The 23,546-nt window shown below is 45.7% G+C and overlaps 1 protein-coding gene across 1 annotated transcript in view; it reads left to right on the forward strand.

The window, feature by feature from the left end:
- Nucleotides 1-23,546, forward strand: part of LOC128300666 (homeobox protein araucan-like) — a 74,769-nt gene that overhangs the window by 42,613 nt on the left and 8,610 nt on the right. Inside the window, exon 4 of the mRNA XM_053036816.1 lies at nt 17,548-17,870. Within this exon, the coding sequence (XP_052892776.1) occupies nt 17,548-17,870 (323 nt within the window). The remainder of the gene's footprint in view (nt 1-17,547; nt 17,871-23,546) is intronic.

Genomic DNA, 23,546 nt, shown 5'->3' on the forward strand with positions numbered 1-23,546 from the left:
AATATCGTCTTAGCGGAACAGATGTTAAATATTTAAGCAACGCTTGATCATGAACCTGTCGGCTTCCTGTTCTTTTTGACGTATGCAATATTTCTCGAACCGGTTTACCTTTTCGACCGCCACCTCCGACTGCAACCGAACCCCGGACAGAGAGAAACAACATCCGCCCCTTCATTCATTACCCGCTGCCAATAAATTGTTATATCGACCATTAAAGTGGGCAATCATAAATTTGCACCCCGACAAAAAAAGGATCACTTTCAGGGAAGCACCGAAAAAAGCTGGATCAAATTTGTTCTGGCCCAAAACCGGGAAAACCTGTGCAGCTGGAAGAAACGGCTACCACCCTCTTCGTGCGGGTCACGATTTTTGCGTGAGTGCGCCCAACCTTCCAAAACCTGGCCCGATCGACGGGCTCCAAATTCCTTCCGTAACATGCGATTGCCGTTTCGTGATGGGTCGGTATCAGTCATCAGTTTGGGTTCCTCCGGAGGAAAAAATGAACGAAAACATTAGCTACCGTTTTTTTTGTGTGCTCCCGCCACTGCCAACGACAGCTCGGGGAACTCGGCAGGTAGGGGGAGAGAAATGTGTGCTTTTGTGGTGCAATAAATATGCGGTGGCCAATTGGTGAAGAGTAAGCTGCCGAGCCGTACACGGGATGGGATGGGATGGGTTGATTGGATAAAATTTGTCATCCGAAAATATCATGTCCCATGGTGTTGTTGTCTCCTCAGTGCGAGGTGGTTTTTCCCGTGGCCACCGTATTGCTCGGGCTCGGGCGGAAGTGATGTTTGTTTGACATGCATAAGCTGAGGTTATTTGACTTATCTAATATCGATTGTGGCCGGTACGCTATGGTTGGGTATAGACAATGATTACACGCCTCTCGCCGGTGGCCTCGCCGCTCCACGCTCGATGGTTGAAGTGTTAAACATGAGCTTTAGGGCATGTTCAACCGGGCGTGAATTAAGTTCGTTTTGTCGAACACTGCGTTTGTCGTGCCACTGTTTGCCGATGATCTATGCGAACGCATCTTCTGCCATTTGAACGCTTGCTGAGCGCCAAGACCGCATCTCAATTACCCATCGGTCCATAAATCATACACCTCATAAAAAAGGCCCATCCCTGCAACGGCATCTGCAGCTCAACAAAAAGCCGACTTCGCCCCAATTATAGGTTTCAACCCCGAAATCATCACAAGCAAACAATCAATGGGCGAATAATTGTGCCGCAATTAAGTGGCAATAGATCTTCTGCCCCCACCCTTGCGGGCATTAGGCTGGCGGAATAAAGACCACACGAAAAAAAAACCCCATCCCGAAGAAGAAGAAAAACCCCCAACTCTGCGTCGGAAAAATAATCTACCGAAAGTCTACGAAAAGTCCTCTCGAGACGCACACCAAAAACGGTTTCGGTGCGACCGTCAAGGGCAACAAGCGCCGACAGAGCCGTTCTGATTTATCACACTTGGAAGTCTATTTTCTCGTCCGGCTCCGTCCGTGTGCCTAGACATCACCTCCCTTTCCTACACCCAGTGTTTGAGAATGCGTGTGTGTGTGCTGTTTTTTGTGTGTGTGAGCAATCGATCCAACACCGAGCCGACTGCTGCTGCATATGGCACCAGCTGGCACAATTGAGGCAGGATCCAAATTGGCCACCAAATGGGAGATGAACATCGTGCTAAACAAGTGCAAATCATATTTATGGGTATAACTCACGTGTTCAATCAAAACAGACTCCCTAAATTGACTCCGGTCGACTCCTTATCCGTAACGGGTGCGCGTCTGAACGAAGGATACCGGAATGCATAGGGCAACGGTTCCAAGAATCAATCTGATATCCCCTCCGCATCCCACACCCCACACGCTGAGTGGCGAAAATTTATCGTTCTTGGTCGGAGTCGGAGTCGGAGTTCTTTTTACACCGCGCGCAGGATACCCCGGTGCCATCGATCGAGAATCGAACGTTTTCCCAATCCACACACGGGGTCTCTCTTTTTCGATTTAATACCGATGAAAAATCGTGTTTTCCGGGCGGTTCTGGCTGTACGTGCAACGAGTGGGGGATGAGGAGGTAAAGGGAAAAAGGGGGAATGAAAACGCCAATTTGAAGGATTGTACCGAAACTGGGAAATTTGTCAGCCAACCCAGTAGCTTCCACACACAAATAAAAAAAAAACCCGCCCGATGATCGCCTTCTTCGCCCAACAAAAGGCCGCCAGGCCGTGGGTCGGGAAAACCTCAATCTGGGTTTTTCTTCCAAACATAAGGAACTCTCGGAGTTTTCCTTTTTTTTATTTTGTGTATTTTTTTGTGCTTTCCTTTTCCTTTTTTTCCAACATCCCACTTTACGCCCGGCATGATGCTCGTTCCGCCATGAGGATTCCGATTTTCACACTTTCCACTCGATGAGCGCGCGGAAAACAGCGTGCTTTTGTGTGTGTGTCTGTGTGGGTGTATGTGTGTGGCAGTTCTTTTATTGCTGGCTAGCGGCACTTTACCATCGGGCCGGTGTTCGTGCACGTGTTTGGTGAAAAACGGATAGAATTTTCCAACCCAACCCGGTCGGCACCGCATGGGAACTTTGTATTGTAATGGGTGATGGCATATGGGAAAAGCGTACACACTAGTCACATTTTCATTCGATTTCACTTTTTAACGGTCGTCAACTCGGGAAGGATCGATTTCGATGGTAGCAAACGATTGAAAACGCCGAGCAACACCCTTTGTCATGTGGAAAAAGGGAAAGATTTTCCAAGGGACTGGCTGAATAAGAATAGCTTGAAGTCGTGGAAAAAACGTGTGTTAAAGCTATATCAGCAGCATTCGTCTCCAATTTCCCAGGTTCTTTTCAGTACGGTAGCATATAGAGGTATGTTTTTGGAGGTATAAACCTCAACTAGCACCTTGAATTTCAACAGGTTCACCATCCGCTTTCAAGACGTTCTTTCGCTGCTTACATTTTTCATTTTTTTTTCTGTTACTTTATCTAAAAACCTAAAAGAGGATCAGATTTTTTTTGGTTAGAATTCGGCACTATGAACCACTTGCTCTCAGGATACAGAGAGAGAGACCCCATCGATTGGATTTTTCGCACGGTGTTTTCGTTCGTTCCTTACTTTCGCCATGACGAAAATTCCATATTCCGCCAATGCGTGAACCGAAGCTTAAGTGAATAAACTTCCTTCAGCGTGCATAAGAAAGAAGGACACTCTTGTTGATGCGATGAAAGGGAATGTTAAACAGAAGGCTTCCTAGAACACTTTGCCCACCGATTCCATCCCGGATGGAAAGCGTGGCAACCACAGTGCGAAAAGCGCGGAAGTAAACCGCGTTCCGTAACGTAGGGCCTCCATCGAAAGGGTCTCTTCCTACCGTACCGCTGCCTTCGCTGGAAAACATCGGAAAATGGATTGGAAATATCCGGTAGAAATGGAGCAAGACGAAAAGCGAAAAGAAACAAAGCAGCATCGATGGGACAAATGGATAAAACCGCGCGCATTCGATAGACCTTTGACAAACAGGAGGGAAGCAAACAACAGCAAAAAAAGAAGAACAACAACCCATACCCAACTCTAAAGTACGGCAATACAAGGACCGAAGCAACAACCGCACTTCGTTCACTTGCAGGACACGCGCCTCGGGGAAAGTAAAAGTTTTTGAATTTTTTATGGGCTCTTAAATCGTTTTTCAATTTTTTATTGAATGATATTTTATTATCGGTCGGCGGGAAGGGGGGGCCCGAAACGGGCAGCACCGCTTACGACAAAGTGTGTGGCACTTTATCCACTCCGGGAGCCGGGAGCTGTTTGGCGGATGTCCCTTGTATCGACGGATATTTGAGGCATGTTTTGTTGCTTCTTTTCCCTCGGTGTGGTTTTGCGATGGATTCCGGGGTTTTTTGCTTTTATTGTTGTGCTATTGATACAATTTTCAATCATACTTTCATGGCCTTAATTTTTCCTTTTTTCTTCAATATGCGGAGGATGGTCAATTTTATTTTATTTTTGTTTCGTTCGGCGTACGGCCCAGTAATGGACAACCGACGAAAAAAAGCGATGGATAAAATTGAAATTGCAAATATGGTAATGAAAAATGGAACGTGTGCAGTGATGTTAATGCTAGAAATGGAGCAGAACACGAGAACGCTCGATTTGTGTGTTGTGATAGGATGACTTTTAACACTGCAGTTAATCCACACGCGCGGAAAGTGTTTTTCCCGGGTTCGGTCCCGCGCCGGTCACTGGAGAGCATTTTAATTCTGATTTTACGATGCCATTATGATCTCGTAACGAGGGAAATAACGTTTTGAATACAAAATATGTTTGCGAAAGAAGGTTCGCTGCGCGGCAAGACGCAAGGTACGTTGTGCCGACGGCTTTTGATCGAAAGCAAAAGCTTGAATTAAATGAACGTAAAACATAAACATCGATGATACAGATGGTATAAAATCACTTAAACTGTTGATTCTTTCCAATACAAGAAACTTACGGTGGCTTTATTTTTTATTGTTTTAAAAATATCAGGAATAATTGAACGATTTCACTTTTAAAACTACCTTAAATGTCAAAAACATAATAAAATTCATACGGAGAGCATCATTCCGTTTTCTGAAATTGTGCCTAATATTTACGAATATTTAGATAAAAGTCCTGCATTCAATACAGTCAAAATACTTAACCTCGAAATAGTGTTCCAAATTCCTTATTTGGTAGTTCTAGTGTTCATAGCTATGAATAAAATGCCCGATAAATATCGAGACATTCCCGGATGGTAATTTATTGAATCTCAGACTCTGATTAAATTTTGGACAAATCATTATGCAAATACTGTGCAACACGCAAGTAGTACCGAGTTCTCGCCCCGACACGAGAATCATATTAAGGATATGCTTCACCACTCAATTAATATCAAATAAATGTTGGTTTAAGACATACACACAACAAGAACCAGAAAAAGACATTCACAATCCAGAACCGAAATTTTCCCCGACTCGCATTTCCTTAAACGATTCTGGAAAGAAGTTGCTGCGACGAGCGATTCCGGGTTTCCTGGGAACGCTCAAGCCACACAAACGGGACGATACTGCATGGCGACTGATAACGGCGATCGAGATGGCGACGCGATGGGCCGCCAGATTGAATCGAGCGCCATGCTAACGAACCCATCGCCCAACGGCCTGCGGGACAAAACCGGGCACCGAAACATACGCCAGCGGAAGAATGCTCGGTCAAGCAAACGGTTTCGGGGATGTTGGATGGCATCTTCTGGATGGCAAAACCCGGGACCGAGACACACAACCGAGAGCGTGGCCCCTTCAGACTGGTGTCCACATCGTGTCAGCGGTTTCGTTCGTACACTCGCTTCACTTTCCCGATGGCTTGCAGCGATGTCCTCGATGAAACCTGCGCCAATATCCCCCCCGGGCATCGAGGGAGGAAGGAGGGGATGTGAAGGAAAAGGAGAGGAAACTGGGACTTGGGGAGGGTGAGAAACACGTTCCTGCTCCGTGTTTCCAATCTCGCGCAAAGCAGGACAGCCGTTTGGAGAGGGGGGGATGATCTCGTTGCAGTTGTGCTTGTATGTATGTGTGTGTGTGTGTGTGCTTTTCTGCATCCATCATTCCCTTTTGGGTGGACTCTGGTTTCCCCCTCTGGGCCGCACGAAACGCCCCGGTATAATGTTATTCGCCATTATCATAAAATTAAATCGATTAGGCGCCGCCATTTTGTTTCACATGTATAAATTGAATAAATTTAAAGTGATACGGAACGAGGCCGCACAAGACCAGGACAAGACCGAGAACAACTGTTGTTGCTCGGCGGTGATGGGCGCAGAACAACCAACGGGCGGGTGGCTTTAAGATGGTGGTGGAGGGAATGGTGGTGGCAAAAACCTGCCCCTCCGTCCTGCTGGATGAGGCCGTGAGATAAATTTGTTCCTTGTGAAAATGTGTCCACCGGGCCAGGCGCTGGTGTCGGTAGGCGCTGTACCCAACAGTTGCTCCTGGGAGCTTCTTTTCCACAGAGGGAAAATTGAACATGGGGCCTGGCTGCAAGGAAATGAGATCGTGTTATTTCTTTGAGTTAGTGTGTGTGTCTGTGTGTGAGGATGTATGTGACAACCCTTTCGCTTTAGGCCTTTAGGTTACCACACGGTCGGTGGGGGGAGGGAATTGGGGGATGCATGCCGAAACACTTTGCACACTAACACCCTCTCGAGAATCTCGATAGAAATGGCTCGAAAACCGTAGAACCACGGTACGGTTCGTGCCCCAAAACCCCCGAATGTACTGCCTCTGCCCAACCTCCACAGCCTAGCCTCCACGTGTACCAGCGTGTACTCGTCTGGAGACACATGGCGCGCGCGCACGTGTGTGTGTTGATGTGTGGTTTTGCAAAATGCTAATAGAGATAGCAATCTTCGATTCACCCTATCATCATACGGCACCGAAGTACTCTTCCACCAGGGTAGATAAAGCGCAAAGCGGTACCATCGGCTCGACGGCCCGAGCCATAGAGAAAATGGTAAAACCGAGACATTCAAAACTAACCTTGCACCATCATCATCATCATCATCATCAACCAACTAGTGCCACTCGAAAATGTCACTCGATGTAAAACAAAGCTGGCAACGGGGATTGATTTTGTTGATGTTTTCTTACCCCCTTAACACACCCTTCACCCACTCCCCTTGGGGGAGGTGGGTTTTCCACCCCTTGGATTGCGCACCGCTCGCCTTGCCGACGGGTGTGGGGCAGGAAAATTTAAGCTTTCCATGTCCTACGTCACATCTTGTGCCGATATGGTTCGGTGGTGCTAAAGGGTTTCCGTGCCTGCAACACACACACATGCAACGGCCAACCCGGTCCAACATCACCAAACCATTCTGCTTGCGTTGCGTTGCATACGTACACGAGACCAGACCGGCCCGGTCTTGGCGAAAACATAAATGCGCATGACTATTTCATAACAAGGTGTTTTTTTTTTGCGCCCGAACGTTTGCCCGTGCTGTTTGACTATTTTTCGTATCGTTGCTTGTCGTTTGTTTTCCCCCCCGTTTGGTTGTATTCTTTATGCTGTCTTTTTTATTTTAAGTGTAAACCTTTTTTTCTTTCTTTGCTTTTTCCCCCCCTGGGGCTGCCATTTCGTTTTGTTACCGTTGGTAAGCCATTCCACCTTCTTGCACCGGTGCAGCAGCGCTGTTTAGCGCGTGTAGCACGGCGCTTTGCTCGATCCGCATTCCGAACGGTCTGTGGCAGATGGGGATTTAGGGGCTCGGGTATTCGGGATTCGAGGGTTTTCGGTTTTATCGGTGTGTCGTTCTGTCTGTAGTAAAACCCGATGTAACAATGTTCCGTACGGCGGCGGTGTGCCGGGATGGACCGGTACATAGATAGGGCTGGTAGTTGTCGTTTGCGTATAGTTGGAGCATGAACAAAATCATCTCAAGCGTATTGATTGTGTGGTACCGTAATAAGTCTTATTACTATCTTAACATTATGGTTATTTGAGTAATATTTGTAGGTTTTTGCAAGCAATTAAACATTTTTAATGTTGTTAAAATGTGGAAGTTTAATTTTTTATTTTATCTACAGAAATGTTTCTTGAGATTTACATTGTTTTAAATTAACGATAGAAATAAATTGATTTTTAAATATTTAGCTTTATTTCTACAAATTTCTTTCGCTTCTAGTTGAATATATTTATCACTTACAGTAAAAGAAGAGATAGGTTTTATATTCATTGAATTAATTAACTAATAACCAAAAATCTTGGTGCTTCACGACTTAAGAACATCTGTTGAGGAATTCCATGCGAAAACGTATGTGTTTAATGTTCAAACATGGCATTCTAGTAAATAAATTAATTACTCTGAATTTCTCTGAATACATTGAAAACGCTTGGCATAAAACATACGTCAGGTATTCAGGTACATCAGGTGTTATGTCAGGTTTAGGTACTTCATTTTAGATTTAAAATAATATTTTCGTTTTAGATTAGAGTGTTTTATGTTACAACATTTTTAAAATTTCGAATTTTAATTTTTTTAGACGAAACACCAATTATTCTCACCTTGAATTCTAGTATTTCTTCCATAGCGTCTCAATAAAATGAATTTTGAATTTGTTTCTCGTACAACTTTTTAAAAAATTAGAATTATTGCCAAAAGTCAACAACACACATTACAATCGTTCAACCGTTAAACTTACTTTGAAAAATAGCTAAACATGAATACATGTTGTTGAATAGTGTGATAAATACTTCCCGCATTCTGGCATTCTACCATTCATCGATCGATTTGCTGTTGAGCAGCAGAACAAAAACCCAAAACCAGAGAAAAACAACATCCATTTAGCACCGTTTATGTCGTCTTTTTTTTTTGGTTGTTCTATCCTTGAGCAAACTCGAACATCACCGCCGCCCCCAAAAATGTTCCCCCCACTTTCGGGGAGGGGTTGGTAGGTATCATGTTATCAGCTTGCTAAACACCGGATATTTGGCATCATCTCACCACTCACGTGGCGGCAATGGTGGTGCTGTGGGGAGGTTTTTGCTCTCGCAGCACTTTTGAACTGGCGTTATGCTGCTAACATACGGATCGAGATTAGAGGCCAGCACCAGCAAGGAGACAAACGTGGCAAACCATGTTTCGCAATGAAACGCGATCGGTTGGTGGTGGTGGTGGTTGTCGCTTGGTGAAAAATTCAATTTGTTTAGACGCGACTTTTAACAAAACGGCACGAAACAATACCGAACGTGGTGGGTCAACGAAGTTTGCGGTGGTATGGTGGAAGGCAATGCAAGCAAACAACAAATTTGACAACATCGCCTGCATCCTAGCGAAATGCGGTAACAAGGGGGGGGGGTAGCAAAAATGCAACCAGCGATGCAAATGCAATTTTTAGAAAACATGCTTCTGCTGTGACTTTTTGTGTGCGTTTTATTTTCTTTTATCACTGGCAGCAACTGCCAGCAGAGGATAGCATTTTTGTGCTTTGTTTCATTCACTGCATTTCACCATTTTGCTTTTTTTTTTTAGGAGAGCATTTGTTGGATACACTTGCTCATTGTGGCATCTTCATCATGGTGGGCTTTTTCCCCCGTCTCGCTGAAATAACACCCAAAATAAAAACACTCACCCCCCCCATACACGTAGCCGTAGTGTCGTTTGTTTGTAGTGTCGTTAAAAAAAGGCCAACCCGACAGCACAAAACCCGACGGAACTCTCCCCTTCTAACGGGTTTTTATAAACTACAGCGGAGGATGGAAGGGTGGCTTTGAATCGCACGAGCATCTAAAATTAAAACCATCGTCATCGACCGAAAACAGCCATTTTAGAACGGTACGAGAACGAGCACGGCCCCAAACCGAGGTGACATTAGACCCTCGGTGACGGTTTATGCATTATTCGCTGTGTTCCGTTCGTTCGTTCGTTAGCGCGTTTGCTATTTGGGTTGTCGTACACGAGATCGTTTAGATTTCGCTTTCCGCGCCGGGCGACTTGCGAAAAACGCGACCCCGTTTGAAAATCTCGCTCGCACCATGCAAATCACTCACACAGACCGGCAACTACCGGGTGGGGGGGGAGGTCCGGGGTAGGATATCATCATTTTCGACTCGGTGGACGGCCGCAACCAGTCGCTGCCATATCGCTGCTGCAGGCTGGTGGAAATTCTCACGCGAACCACGCGCATACCACGCGAGAGCGTGTTGCGTACCGGGATAGGAGCGAGCGAGAGCGCACGAACATGGCACCCCATCCCCCCATCAAAATGGATTGCTCCATCGCGAGTGTTCGCGCAGCGCGATGGAGGGCAGCGTGAAATAAGGATAACGCACCCCGTAAACGCCGGTGCGAGTGAGACGGCGGAGCGATGCACATCTCCGCGCGCGCGTGTAGGAAGGAACGGCAAGCGCGCGCCCCGAATGCAGTTGATACATGTGTTGAGCTTAATTGTAATTTATGGTACATGTCAAAAGTGGGCAACCCGGCAGTCCCGCGCGCCCGGAGAAGCTGCACGCGAACGAGCGAAAGAGAACCCGGCCGAATACCGTGCGCCGGAGCACTAGGAGGTGTCAAGTAAAAGTTTCGCTTGTACGTAGTAGTGTAGTACGACTATTAAATCTATTGTTTCACATCCATTTTTATGACCCTGGTAGATCGGTTGGTGGCGACCGAATGCGACACGGTGTTAAGAGCGTTCCTGCCCGAAGTCGTCCCCGGGCCTCGTCCTTACGGGGGCCGGATGGCAGGATTTAAGGACTCGGTGTCTGTGTGTGTGTATATGTTTTAAGTTTGCCGAATGGGGTGCGCTTTTGACGCTGAATAGTTTGTACGGAATCATCCGGCCACACAAAAAGCGGATGCTCCTTTCCCGCCCCGTGCGCTATGGTGAGGATGTCGAACGAAAGTGACTTTTGCAGGCAACGGAACGGAAAACTTTTTACTGCCGCACACTGGGAGGAAAATGAATTTAGTTTTCCGACCGGGCGGTAATGGTGGTGGTGAGCCTTGCAAACTTTCGCTATGGCTTTCAATTTTCTTGCGGGAGGACGGTTGGGCACGATGCCCTTTGTTTTAAAGTTTCGATTCTCCGTGAACTTGTTGTCATCGCCAGCTAACAACAGCTGCAAACAGGGCAAGAACTTCGGTTCTGGTAGCAGCTTTGCAGTGATTATACCGTGCAGACGAAAGTGTGATTGTGGAAGTAAAAGGTTTCGCTTTCAATTTGTGCAAAACTTAATGAAATGCCTTGTTTCGCGAGAATTGTTTTCTGCTACTAGGTGAGTTGTGTGCGTTATTTTTAAAACTAGTTTTTTAAAAATATCATGCTTTTGGATTGAATTTTTTGTTATCTCTAATCTTCTATGTGGCAATTGTACCTTTGGAGTTCCAATTTAAGGATTTTTTGATGTTTTCTGTACGTCGTACCTTTTGCTTGACTTTAAAGGGAGTTTAGATGAGCTAATGATAAGTTTAGATATAATATTTCAATATTTTGGTAATAACTTGAATAATTGATTACTTTTTAACAAATTATATCACTTGAAAATTACTCTCCTAAATAGCACAGCGAACACACAATAAGAATAAGTTAGAAATTTTAATTTGTGGCTTTCAATTTCGTCAAAGATTTTAAGGAAGGTTAGCGTAAAGACAGAGTCAGATTTCCTACAAGCAGCCACGAGGAATCCCTCGACTTTAATGGGGCCCCTTAAGGTATATAGAAGGTTATATTTGACCTATTAGCGCAAAATTAGTTGGTGCTGGTTTATAAAATTAATTTGTTAAGCAATGTACATGTAAGCCTTAAAGACCATAACGGGCTGTATAGTTGTAAAACGAAGGGATATGTTTTAATATGTGAGGATTTCTAAAAGAAGGATGTTTTGTTATCAAAAACACATAAATAATTCTTTTCCTTCCCCAAAGCTGAAGAAACATTTGCTAGAGGCGTTAAAACTATAAAGATGTATATAAAATAGCATGGCTAATATTATGAAATATTTCATATTAGAGTCGTTGGTATCCGGACCAATCCTTCATAGCATGGACTTACTATCCAGCTGCAAAGATATTAAAGTATACCAGAAATATCAGGGTTCCAGGTCTTTCGAGGTTGTTGTTTCATTAGAGAAGAAAGATGAATGTCTATCTTTTAATGTGGCAGGAGCACGGTCATTGTAATTGCACTTAAAATAATTCAGAAATACTGGAAAACATTAACCTGCATTAGGCTTACTATTATAGCATGTTTTGAAGATTCTAATTTGCACAGAAATGGGTTATTTAATTATTTTCAAGTATTTCTGATATTAGATTGAATGCGAAACAGTTAGACACCACCGCTTGGGGCCCCGAAAAGGGTAAATCCGCCTCTGCGTAAAGATTAAAAGACATGTAATGATAATAGATTTAGATAATATTACAATGTATAGATAGGTGTAGCATGATCACATAATTGATCATGGTAGGTCAGGGTTTATGAGCTGATACTCCACATAGTTTGCATTCTCGATCATCTCCTGATCTTTGAGAGCTAACTCACCTACTTGGAGCATCGTTCACGCCCTAGAATGAAGCTAGTTTTGAGCATAACAATACTCATGACAATCATTAATCGTCTCCAGCGTTATTACAACCTGCTATTATTTCCTCCCTCGTCGCCTACCCATTTTCCAGCGAGCTTTTCCTCGCCTAAACTGCACTTCTAACATCGATACGTAAATACGTACCCATTAGCGAACGTTCGTACCGAATTAGCCGGTAACAAGTGTAACTTTACAACCTTATTCCATTTGCATCGATGCAAATTGCGCTAAAATGGAGCGCACATGCTAACAACCGCTCCGGCGCGTATGTTTCGAAATGCGCACGGCATGTATCAGATAAAACAAAACTGAAACAATAAACGGTGATTCAAAAGCAGAAATGAAAAAAAAACCAAACACACACACACACACAAAGGGGAAAAAAAACAATATTTGCACCTAATAATGGGCAATCAAATGCACGTAATATCCATTCCGCCATAGATTTCCCATTCAATGCCAACTGCCCCTCACGGGGGCCACACACTAATGCGATTGACCAAATCGGTGTGCGTGTGTGTATGTTTATGTGCGAGAAAACCAGACACGACGGCATTGTGATGTGGTTTGATGAAAATAAAAGTCACATTCCATGTAAGGCTCCCCAGGGCTAACCGGGAACAGCAAGAGTGCATTACCATACCATTCTGCGGGCAACATATTGACGGGGGGAGGTCGACGTGTATTTGAGGTGGGGGCAGGCAGTGCCAGTGCATTGTAATTAAATGCAGACGAAAATGCATGTAATTAATACCTAATCAAATATGATAATTTGCTACTACCTGCTGTAGTTACTGATCGTCGTCGTCGTCGACGTCGTCGTCGCTGCACTCAATCGATGTGCGGTGCATACACGGGGCATAAAACTCGCGGATGCACGCACGAGAAAAAGTGCATTTCAGTGTCCAGCAGTTGCGGTGGAGTTGCTGATTGCTGGATACGTTGATCAAGTCCGAACCATCGTGACAGGGTAATGTCATTAAGCATCAAGGGCTTCGTGGTATGTTTGGTTATGAAATTCTGAAAAAATCGCTATTCAAAAAAAAAACAGGGTTTATTTAGTTAAATTTTTAAAGAATTCCGATAAAAATTACATAATAATGTTATATAAATGTAGATAAAATTAAAACAAAATCAATATTATCATTATTTACATTTACAGTTTCGCAATTTATTTTTAAGTTAACACCTACCCATACGATTAGCAAAAGCTTTGAGTTCTTCGCCCTGCCCTACACAAATTCTACTCGATCGTCTAATCTTGTTTGGTTCCGATGCATCGTGTACGCTAACGACAACATGACATATCTTCGTACGCGTTGTACGCAATTATCAAAATTACTAATTAACAACACACATCATAACATGGCGAAACGATAATGAGCGTGTCTGTCACCTCACGATCGTACCGGCCGAAGGCCCAGAAGGCGGCGAAACTTTGTCACTGCGGCACGGCACAACTCCACAGCAATGAGAAAGAAAGAAACTTAAAATGCAAAAAAAAAAAACCGCATCGAACCGGAACTGCATGTCTTGGAGCGATTTGCAAGCGCCTGGAGCGGTGGTGGAGTACAACCGGTGATACCAATCGCGCGCAACGAGGGCCCCATCATAACAGGCTGCTTGCATTAGCGATGCATGTGCGGAAGTTGTTGGCAGTTCACCTCTGGTCTTATCGCGCACCAGAACTATTACCCAAATACAAAACTGCCTACTGGCCCACTCGCTTCCGTTACTTCGTATTTTGCGATGCGATGCATTATGCGCATGCATGTTGCGGGACATCATTACTGGAAATGGACCGGTGTCGTGAATGTCGTGAAGTTTTTGAACAATTCAAGTTCGAATAGTTTACTTTATTTAATTGAGCAAACACTGCAATAATGCGCTCATGTTTAATTTTCGAGCAGTCGACTTCGGGCCTGCTGTGTACATTTGACGCGGTTTGCTTAATCACGCCTGATTTATGGGCTGCAATAATGCAGGAAAAGGCAGGTTTAGCAGTATTTTAGTGGCTTGCACTAAATGGTGCAAGAGAGAGAGAGAGCAAAAAAAAGCGACAAACAATAAATGTATAATAACCATTCGCACTCTCCGCCACCCATTTGTCACATGGCATCGACGCGTTCAACGTCCCGGGGTTGGATAGCAGCGATCGGTATGAGGCTGAAGCACCCCCCGAGGATGAAGCCATTTTTGTGCTTTATTTTTCGCCCCCCCATTTGCCAGTTCGTGATCATGTCCCCCCACCCCTCAAACACAACCTCCCACCCCTCCCATTTCCCATCCCACCAGCGCATCACTAAAATCAAACGCTTTTTAACAGCGTACGGGAGAAATATAAATAAAATTAACTGCCACGACCAATAGTTCATCCGCGACGGCTTTTTCGCTCGCCAAACCCCTCGCTCACAGCATCACCATCACCCTGTTAACCTTATGCCCCACCGAACGTGGGTGATAATGAATGCCCGCCAATGCCAAACCCCCAACGTGTTCGTGTGACATCCCGTGGAGTGAATAAGCGAGCGTGGCACCATGCACGCGTGCAATCAACCGCAAATGTCCAGTCGCAAAAAAAAAAGAAAAAGTTAGTACACTATTCACGCACTAAGTGCATTCGCAATCGAGCGCTGCTAGTAGTGGCTAATTTTCATATTTCCGATCTGCCGGCGTGGAGGTTGAGGCTAACCGCATGATTGACAGGGATGCGAGGCACAAATCCTGACGGGCTTTGCAATTCGACTGTCAGCCAGGAGGGAAAAGCGTAACCACGACCACGGGATGAAACGGTCGTGCTACGGTCGTGCGACAGTTTTGCGGTGATTTGATGCTTTTAAAATGCTAAACTCCAGGACGAGAACTGTCACGTCACAGCTGTGACGCTCATTTGGTCCGTTGACTGGCCGCATTTTTTTTTTCGCTTTCGTCAATTTATTTCAGACAAAAAGCCAGCTTTAAAACGCTCGTTCATAAAGTTCATGCCTTTGATGCCATGTCACACACGGGTTTGCAAAAGGTTCGCCAACCTGCCCGGTGGCCGATTATTATTCAACTTTAATTAATTGATGCTCATTACCGTTATTAATCTTGAGCGTGTTTTTTTGGTTTGTTTGCTCCCTTATGCACGATTCTTTTAAACATCGAGAAAAGCGACTGATCTTGTCAGCCGTGGACGGGCCGATCTCCGATCCGTGGCTGATCGGTCACTGGCTCACCATTCTTCTTCTGCGGGCAAACCCTCAGCAACATTGAATGACCAGAAGCAGGCAACAAACACAAGCAAAAAGCGATGAAAACACGCTAGGAAAGGGGAAAGAAACAAGATCAAAATCGACGGACAATAATACGGCCGATTCCGATGGACGGTTCTACGGTAGCTGCTGTGCGCCTTCACGAACACGGTGATGGTTGGCCGATTATCGGCAGTGAGTGATCTTCCACAAAGGATCAGCAAACTAAGCGCAGTGGAGATTTTCTGTTCACAAACAAACACACACACTCGTATAAGACCGGTAGGAGGACCGGTAACCAAGCGCCTTCCACACTGGAGCCCGATCCGATCCGATAACATCTGTATTTAGCCACGTGAATTGATGCTCATTTGGTTTATCAAATAAATAATACGAACCCGCGCGTGCTTCTCTCGACCACGGGTGGCGCAGGTGGAGACGCGCCGGTTCTGCGCGGTTGGTAGCCGATCGGGGTGCCACCCGAGGTGGTCCTGGCACATTTCTAGCCCCCTTTTGCGGTCCCGTGGGGATGGGATGGGCGAGCGGGATTATGAAGAATGCCGTAGAAGTTCTCACTTTGTTACAGCTGCCACAGCGTTCCATTCGGGAGCTGCTACCGGGCTTTATGCGGACCATCCCCCTCTTCAATACCAGTTTACATCTTTGAAGATTGATTTAAATCTACGTCAAGGTTTGCTGCGTTCGGCTGTAACTGGTTCAGTTTAAGCTCACCGTATCGAATCATTCTTATCACGCTGTTTGGGGGGGATGGGGAGGATTAACTAAATGGGGCTAATATTTATTCATTTCACGGCTTCTTGAAGGCAATTCGGACTCTGACGCTCGGTTATCGAACTGAATGACCCACCGCTCTGGATCTTGGATGTGCTTGATCGTGTTCGGTTTCTGTCCATTGTGTGATCGGGGCGGTTCACGACCAGGTGGAACCCGGGTGGGACCGAAAGAATTATTGTAATCATTTGTTAAATGATGATGAATTTATTAGTCACGAGTTGACCTGGAACTAATATTTCAGCTTGAATAAATTACTCCTTTCGAGGGTTCATAACTCATCGGAGGGCTGAAGAGGGCTGGAGCCCCCGCCTAAAACTAGCGAATGAATTAGGAACCGTGGAAGGTGGCACAAAAGGTACAACAGGGAACTAGAAATGCATATGGATTAAGCGTTGCTAGCCACAGCGAAAGACAACGATCCGGATCGAATAAACGATAACGATTGTATTCGCCCGGCTGATTGAGCAGCAGAGTTAAAGGCGGAAATATATAGAGGGAGGAATACTCCAAGGAACCCCGGACAGCGCTTCCTTCCTTTGGCAAACAAAGTAGCCAACATTGTGGACAAACTAGCAAACAAACGGACAAATAAATAATTACTTCGGCTCGGTATTTATGAACCACCGAGGTAGGAACCGTTGATGCAATAATGGAACTAGGGAAGGCACCACCGCGTCTTTTGACCACCGACATGCACGACGTGATCATGCGGAATGCGCTGCAAGACAGGCTTTACGGGGGGGGACCGGGGCAAAAGAACCGTGTGACATGTTTCGCGCCGTCCCTTATGGGACGCTGTCACTTCATTGGTCTCGTTTTCCCGGACCCCGGGTGCTGGTGCTGGATGTTGGTTGGGTGTGTGTTCTGCCGTGGCGTGCCGGTGCTGGATGGGTCCAGCTTCCACCCGCTGTTTGCATGCATGATTTATGATTATGAATATATTCGCCTCAGAAAGACCGGCCAACCGGCCAAAAGCCAAAACTCTTGGTGAAGAGAGGGGACAAGGAGTCGGTGGGGTATGGGAGGGAACCACCCAGCATTCAGGGCTTGCTCTGATCGGTTGCTGGAGTGTGTTCTGAAGGTCGCTCTGGAAGAACAGTGTGCGCCCACCGTTTCAGACGCGAACGTGGAGCGAAGACAATTTGTCATTTTAATGGTGGTTATACTTCTTCCGCTTATTTACTGTTGCCTTCTTGAAGCGTGTGCCCTCGTGTGTCTAAAGGTTCCTGTTTGCGTCCCGATGATCTTTGGGGTTTTTTTGTTTTGAGCCTCCATTGAAAAGCGATACAATGTCTCAAGAACTTGCCATAATAATATTATGGTTGCCATAAACTCCATTCTAGTGTTGTGAATCTGTAACTTGTCCACGGCGTTATTTAAACATTTTCTAATCATTCTCTCCGTTTCCTCTACGCATTGCAGATACGGTGCCGGTTACGATTTGGCCGCCCGCCGGAAGAATGCAACGCGCGAATCGACCGCAACGCTGAAGGCGTGGCTGAACGAGCACAAGAAGAACCCGTACCCGACCAAGGGCGAAAAGATCATGCTGGCGATCATCACCAAGATGACGCTGACGCAGGTGTCCACCTGGTTCGCGAACGCCCGGCGGCGGCTCAAGAAGGAGAACAAGATGACGTGGGAGCCAAAGAACAAGACGGACGACGATGACGATGCGATGGTGTCGGACGACGAGAAGGACAAGGACGATCTCGATCCGGACAAGGGTGGTCGTGATCATAAAGGTAAGCGATCAGCAGTGTCTTGCAGCAAACAAGACACACGAGTGTGTTTGAATTCCTTTCATTTCCCTCCCTCCCTCCTCAATCGTCCGGTCTTCTATTGGGAGACAGTTTTATCCCGTTTTAACCGTACGGCAGGGAAGTCGTGCAGCTCACGCCCGAACCGATTTTTACCAAACCTCACGCGGGAAGCAAATCGATAGAACGTTGCAATTTCCGTTGCCGTTCTCACGGGAAAAACACCCTCGTACATGCTGCGTTCCCAGGGCAGAATTTCCCATCCAGGCACGAAATGTTCGAGATTTTTCCTTGCGTTTCCTTGTGCTTCATTGCACGCCAAAGATGTTGATGATGGCTGTTTACCTTTCTTATTATAATCATCACTCTTCCTTGAATGACTTGCACCTACCCTGGCCTTCCCTTGTTTGGGTTCGTTTTGTTTCGCACTAATGCGCCCCTGCACGTGGAACCGTCGGGTTTCGGCATCACGCATATAATCTCACACACACTCAGAATCTTCCACCAAGGAACTCCGCGCCGAGACACTCCAGAGCGGGGAGGGAAACGGCAACAGCTCCGGAGCACACAACATCATCGATAATGCTACGGCTAAGTGATGATTATAATACACACGGCGGGAAAATCCGCCAGCGTATCTGGGTTCGCACCGGCCGCATGCCTTGTTTGCCGACAGGATCAATGCCGAGGGTGGCCGACATTCGGCGGGCGCGCTCCCTGCGCTAAAAAAAAAAGAAGCAAAACCCAACTTTCTCTTTCACGAGTGCGGAGGACATTTCTCCCGGTTTCCGAGGCACCGGGATCTAGTGGGCTGTGGGACCATAATTTACGACGTCGACATACGTTTCTCGCCTTGGCAAGTCATTTATAATATGAAACTTTAATGTGTTTATTAAGAGCTGACGGCACCACCGGGGGGGAGGGGGTAGGAGGGATGCCGTCATCGTATTTAGCGCAAGCACAGTAATAGGACCGAATCACTACGAATCCTAGACAATGGCCGCCGTGATGGCCGCCTTTTTTGCGTTCGTCGCGCAACGATGACTTTAAAGGGAAACGCACAACAGGCAACACAGGTTAGGGACATCCCGTGTATGGGATTGTGCATTTCATTGCCAACTCCCACTGGTCCCCCACGGGCACGTCGCTAATGTCGTCTAAAGTGAACGAAATGAGCTCGCACGGTGAGTTATGGAGTCGGTTTAAAGTCTGTGTATCATTGCCCATTTTGAGCACACGGCTAAGGCAGTACACCGTCTGCACTGGAGCTAATTTCCGCGTGTACAACAAAGGTATTTTTGATCGATTTATTTCTGCGTGTCGCTTGACAAAATATGGCGTTTTTACGCTAGGAAGAATAAAGCTATTTATCCAACCAAACTGTCAAGCACAGCAATGATCTATGGGTGGTAGTTGATCATTGAACATTAAAAGGATCCTCTTTGATGTACATATTGTATACAGTGGAGCTATAGCGACTGTCAATATCTAAGATACTATTGTTGGGGAAATCCGTAACAAATTCTTGAAGTTTCGTGAAAAATCTTCAAAGATTCATATATGTTTTAGACCCTGAAGATGCTAAATTTTTTAACTTCCATTTTTCAAAGATTCCAATAGAAGAATATATAGCTATATAGCTTGGAAGGAATAATGTTTACTTATCTATAGACATTTGATTCGAATGACTCCACACTGAAGAATTGCACTGAATGATGCTGATGTCTATATCGAAATACTATTGTTGGGGAAATTCATATTAAATTCTTGAAGATTCGTGAAAATTCTTCAAAGATTTGATGTTTATTAGACTTTGAAGATGCTAAATTTTACAAATAACCTGGTTTTGAGGGGTTCGAACTGCACTGAATGATGCCTCTCAAAAGAGGCACAACACAGAAAGATACACTCTGGTGTCTTCACAATGACAATATTCAATAACTCCTCAAACTCATCAGCTATCTCTTTGGCAGTAAAATAAAGGTTCGACAAGCCAAGACTACCATCATCAAAATCCCGCGTTTGGGTCAAGCTGAAAATTCCCAACGCCACGGACGAGATTCGTTCGCAGCGTTCGTTTTATTGATTAAATTTTAAAATAGGTCTACCCACCGTTCATAAATAGGGCTACCCCGTCCCAAGCCAACAGGCAGCGTTCCCGCAGCAGTATCTTTCAGCGACGCAGAAAAACGACTCCTTCTTCCACGATGATATTCCAAACCCCAAACGCCTGCTGGACTAATCATATTAAATTATAATAAAGTTTAATTTTCTATTCAACAACCCTTTTATGGAGCACGCAGCACGCTTTACCCATCTGCCCATCGCCATTGGTCCTTAATTTAATTTGAATAATACCCATACCCAAAAACCCTTCTGCCACACCTTCCCGGCATCCCGGCATCAATTTGCATTTCACTTTCAATTTGGTTTCGAAATTGAAATCGTTTTGCAAAATCGAGCGATCCGATTCGGTTCCATTTCTTCCCTCGTTTTCCGATGTGTGTCCGAATCCCGATGCGGCTTCCCGATGGAACAGTGCCCGCAATTGGTGGGGGTTTTTGCTTCCGGCTCGCCCGAACCCACGGGGTTTCTCTCGGCAGCGTAAAAATTAAATCGGCCATGGCAGAATGAAAAATGCCACCGAACCGAAGCATTTAATTAATTGATGAAATCGGTACAGTTTTAATTAGTGATGAATTTGCACCGGAGCCTGCCACAAAACGCCACGGCACGGTTTCGCCGTCCGGAAACGACCGCTGATGGTCGTCATCTGGGACAGCGAGTGGTTTTTTTTTTTGCTTCTGTTGCTAGTGGGGTGGGGAAAATATATCAAATATAAATATATCTCTAACGGCAGAAGATTGCCGATCGCCAAACACCGCGCATAGAAACGCGCAATGTTGGGTAAGGACACACGAACAAAAAAAAACAAGAAACCATGAGGAAACAGCTGCTAATAGCGAAACTAATCCCTCGGTGGTACCAGCACCATGACACGACAGCCACACCGGGAGTGTCGTCGTCAAATCTCGGCTGTCAAATATCGCTCAACCCCGGAATTCTTGATGAATGTTTGCAAGTTTTTGCGTGTGATTTGAACGCAATTGAATATGGAAACGATACCACCCCGATAGTGTAAACCGTCGCCATCTGGAGCAGCAACCGAGGCCGTAGCAGTTCCTTGCAGGGTTCGCCTCACCGATCGACCGTCAGCAGAAACCGTTCCTCGAAGGAGGTGACCGTCCCGTCCCATTCGGGCCTGGGCGTCGCAACGGTGGTGGCAAATTAAAATCATTTCATCCATTTTGACAGTCGGAGACAGTCGGTGTCGGGATGCTGCTGTCACGATAGCCACTGCGCCGCTCGCAAATGGAATCATTAGGCAATGCATAAAGTGCGATAATTGAAACGAGCGCACAAGCGGCACAAGAGACCACCAGGCACCAGCGTACGAAGGGAAAATCGGTATCATCTGTTCACTTTTCGGGTCTTTCAGCGCGTTGTCCGACGCGACACACCGGGGACACGGGCTCTTGTGACAGCTCCGAGAGGAAGGTCATACGGCCAACTTGCCACTCACACCGACAGCCAAAACTCAAAACAAACCCCCGGGAGAATGTTGCCAACAACAAAAAAAAAAAAAATAAACTCCAATAGATGAGCATTACCTTCCGATTCTTCTGCGACCGTGGGGTAGAAACGTTAGTCCCAAGTTCCCTGCGGGCTTATAAAAGCCTCTTTATCAAGTCCACTGTAACAAAAAGCCAACGCCCGGGCCCCGGCAGAGGACTCCGGTACCGAAATTTCACCAACTTCTTCTTCTCCCTGCCCCCCGTTTTCCCATTCGCCGTCCTTCGCCGGAGGCCAATGAATATCTAAATAACAAGTGGCATTTTCACTTAACTTAATCGGATAATGGATATATTATCACGCACAGTCATCAAGATTTCAGCCCCTTTTTGCATTCCCGCCCGGCCCGGCCCAGGCTGCGCCAGTGCGGAAAAGCATTCAAGAAGGCTAGGGGCGAGATTTCGGGATAAAACATTACCCCTCGGTTCCGGGCACTCCGGATTTTCGCTTTCCAGCCAGGAGGGACTCGCCCGTGAAGTCTGGCCCATCGCGCCGGATAGGGGATTGCTTTATTGCTCTTTTTTGTGTGAGTGAGTGAGTGAGTGTGTCCTGCCGCCTTAAAACTCTCCGGGCATTGTTGTTGGCCTGCGCGTTTTCCCGGGAGCTAAAAACCTCGAAAATCTATCAACATCAACGCGCGGGAAAAGCGCAGGACATAGCGTGGCCTCAAATTCCCATATGGCCCACCGTGGCTTTTCCGCTTCGGTTGCGTCAATGACTAAATACGAAAAAAAAACCCAGAGGGGAAAGGGAGCGAGCGAGTGCCGGGTGGGTAAAGTTTTTCCCCCTTGCCTTCTTGAGGGAATCCGAATTTTACACGGGAGGGTACGTCGGCATGCCGGCAATCGGTGTTCCGCTGTCTCTCCCACCCCCCGGAAGGTTTCGCAAATTGACTTATTCCGATTTCCGATTGCTGCAAGGTGTCAGAATTCTCACTTTGATTTGTTCGTCTGCTTTTCGAGCGCGTAACGTTAAACGCTTCGCAGGGGTTTTTTTTTTGTTATGCGATTTGAGTTACACACGGATGGAGATGGATGGGTGTCCAATTTCGTCACTGTCAGAACAGGTTGCTAGTGTTTGGTAGGCGCGTTTCTTTAGCTAATGGGTCTTGCCGATTTTTTTGTTCCTAATTTAAATCCGTCAGCTCATCCGTTTGATGGTTTCAGGGGTGGTGTGTGTGTGTGTGTCTTCGCTTTTGTTGGGTAATTGTACTTGGTGTTCAACGAATTGTGTCGTACGACACGACTTGAGTTGGCTAATTTATAATCGGGCTTAGCATTTCCAATCAAAGTCTGGTAACATAATCAACTAGTACGAATTCGTCGAGGAAAATCTTCAGATGCTCAACAGATACGTCAAACCTTGAAGAATTCCTCAGAGTTCCTCCACAACTTCACATTAAAATTAAAAAAAGAACTAATGAACCAATGTTTAAAATCAAAAGTCTTATTCCCAACTTGTAACAACGAAACCTTTCTCATCCCTTTTTTTTTGTTTAATTTCGTAAACAAATATTTATTTACATCCGTTTAGACTAGCGTCATATTTTGAAGAATTCCTCAGAGTTTCTTTATAACTTCACTTTAAAATTAAAATAAGAGCAAGAGATCTAATGCTTATACTCAAAAGTCTTATTCCCAACTTGTATTTGTTTAATTTCGTAAACATATAATTGTCAACATCCGCTTCGACCAGCGAACGAGATTAATGAGCGTGATCAATAAATTACGTCCACCAAGTACAGCATCTTGTCTATCAGGGCACACACGATATTCGGCAAACGATTCCCAGTAGAATAAACGCCCCGTTCCCAAAGCACTCAGCTGTTGGCATCGATAGGTCTTGTTAAATACGGTACGGTATCAGCTACACTATATTGCTCCCGCTCGTTAGCCAAGTCTACCCTTCGACATTCGGACTCATGAAGACGGAAGCGGTTCACTAGTGGTGGTGGTGGTGCAATGTTTTCAATTGAATGAAAATCACATAATATCACTTATTAAGACTCAATTCATTTGCTCACCCTAG

The sequence above is a fragment of the Anopheles moucheti genome, chromosome 3 (genome assembly GCF_943734755.1).
Source record: "Anopheles moucheti chromosome 3, idAnoMoucSN_F20_07, whole genome shotgun sequence".
In the NCBI taxonomy this organism is placed as follows: domain Eukaryota; kingdom Metazoa; phylum Arthropoda; class Insecta; order Diptera; family Culicidae; genus Anopheles; species Anopheles moucheti.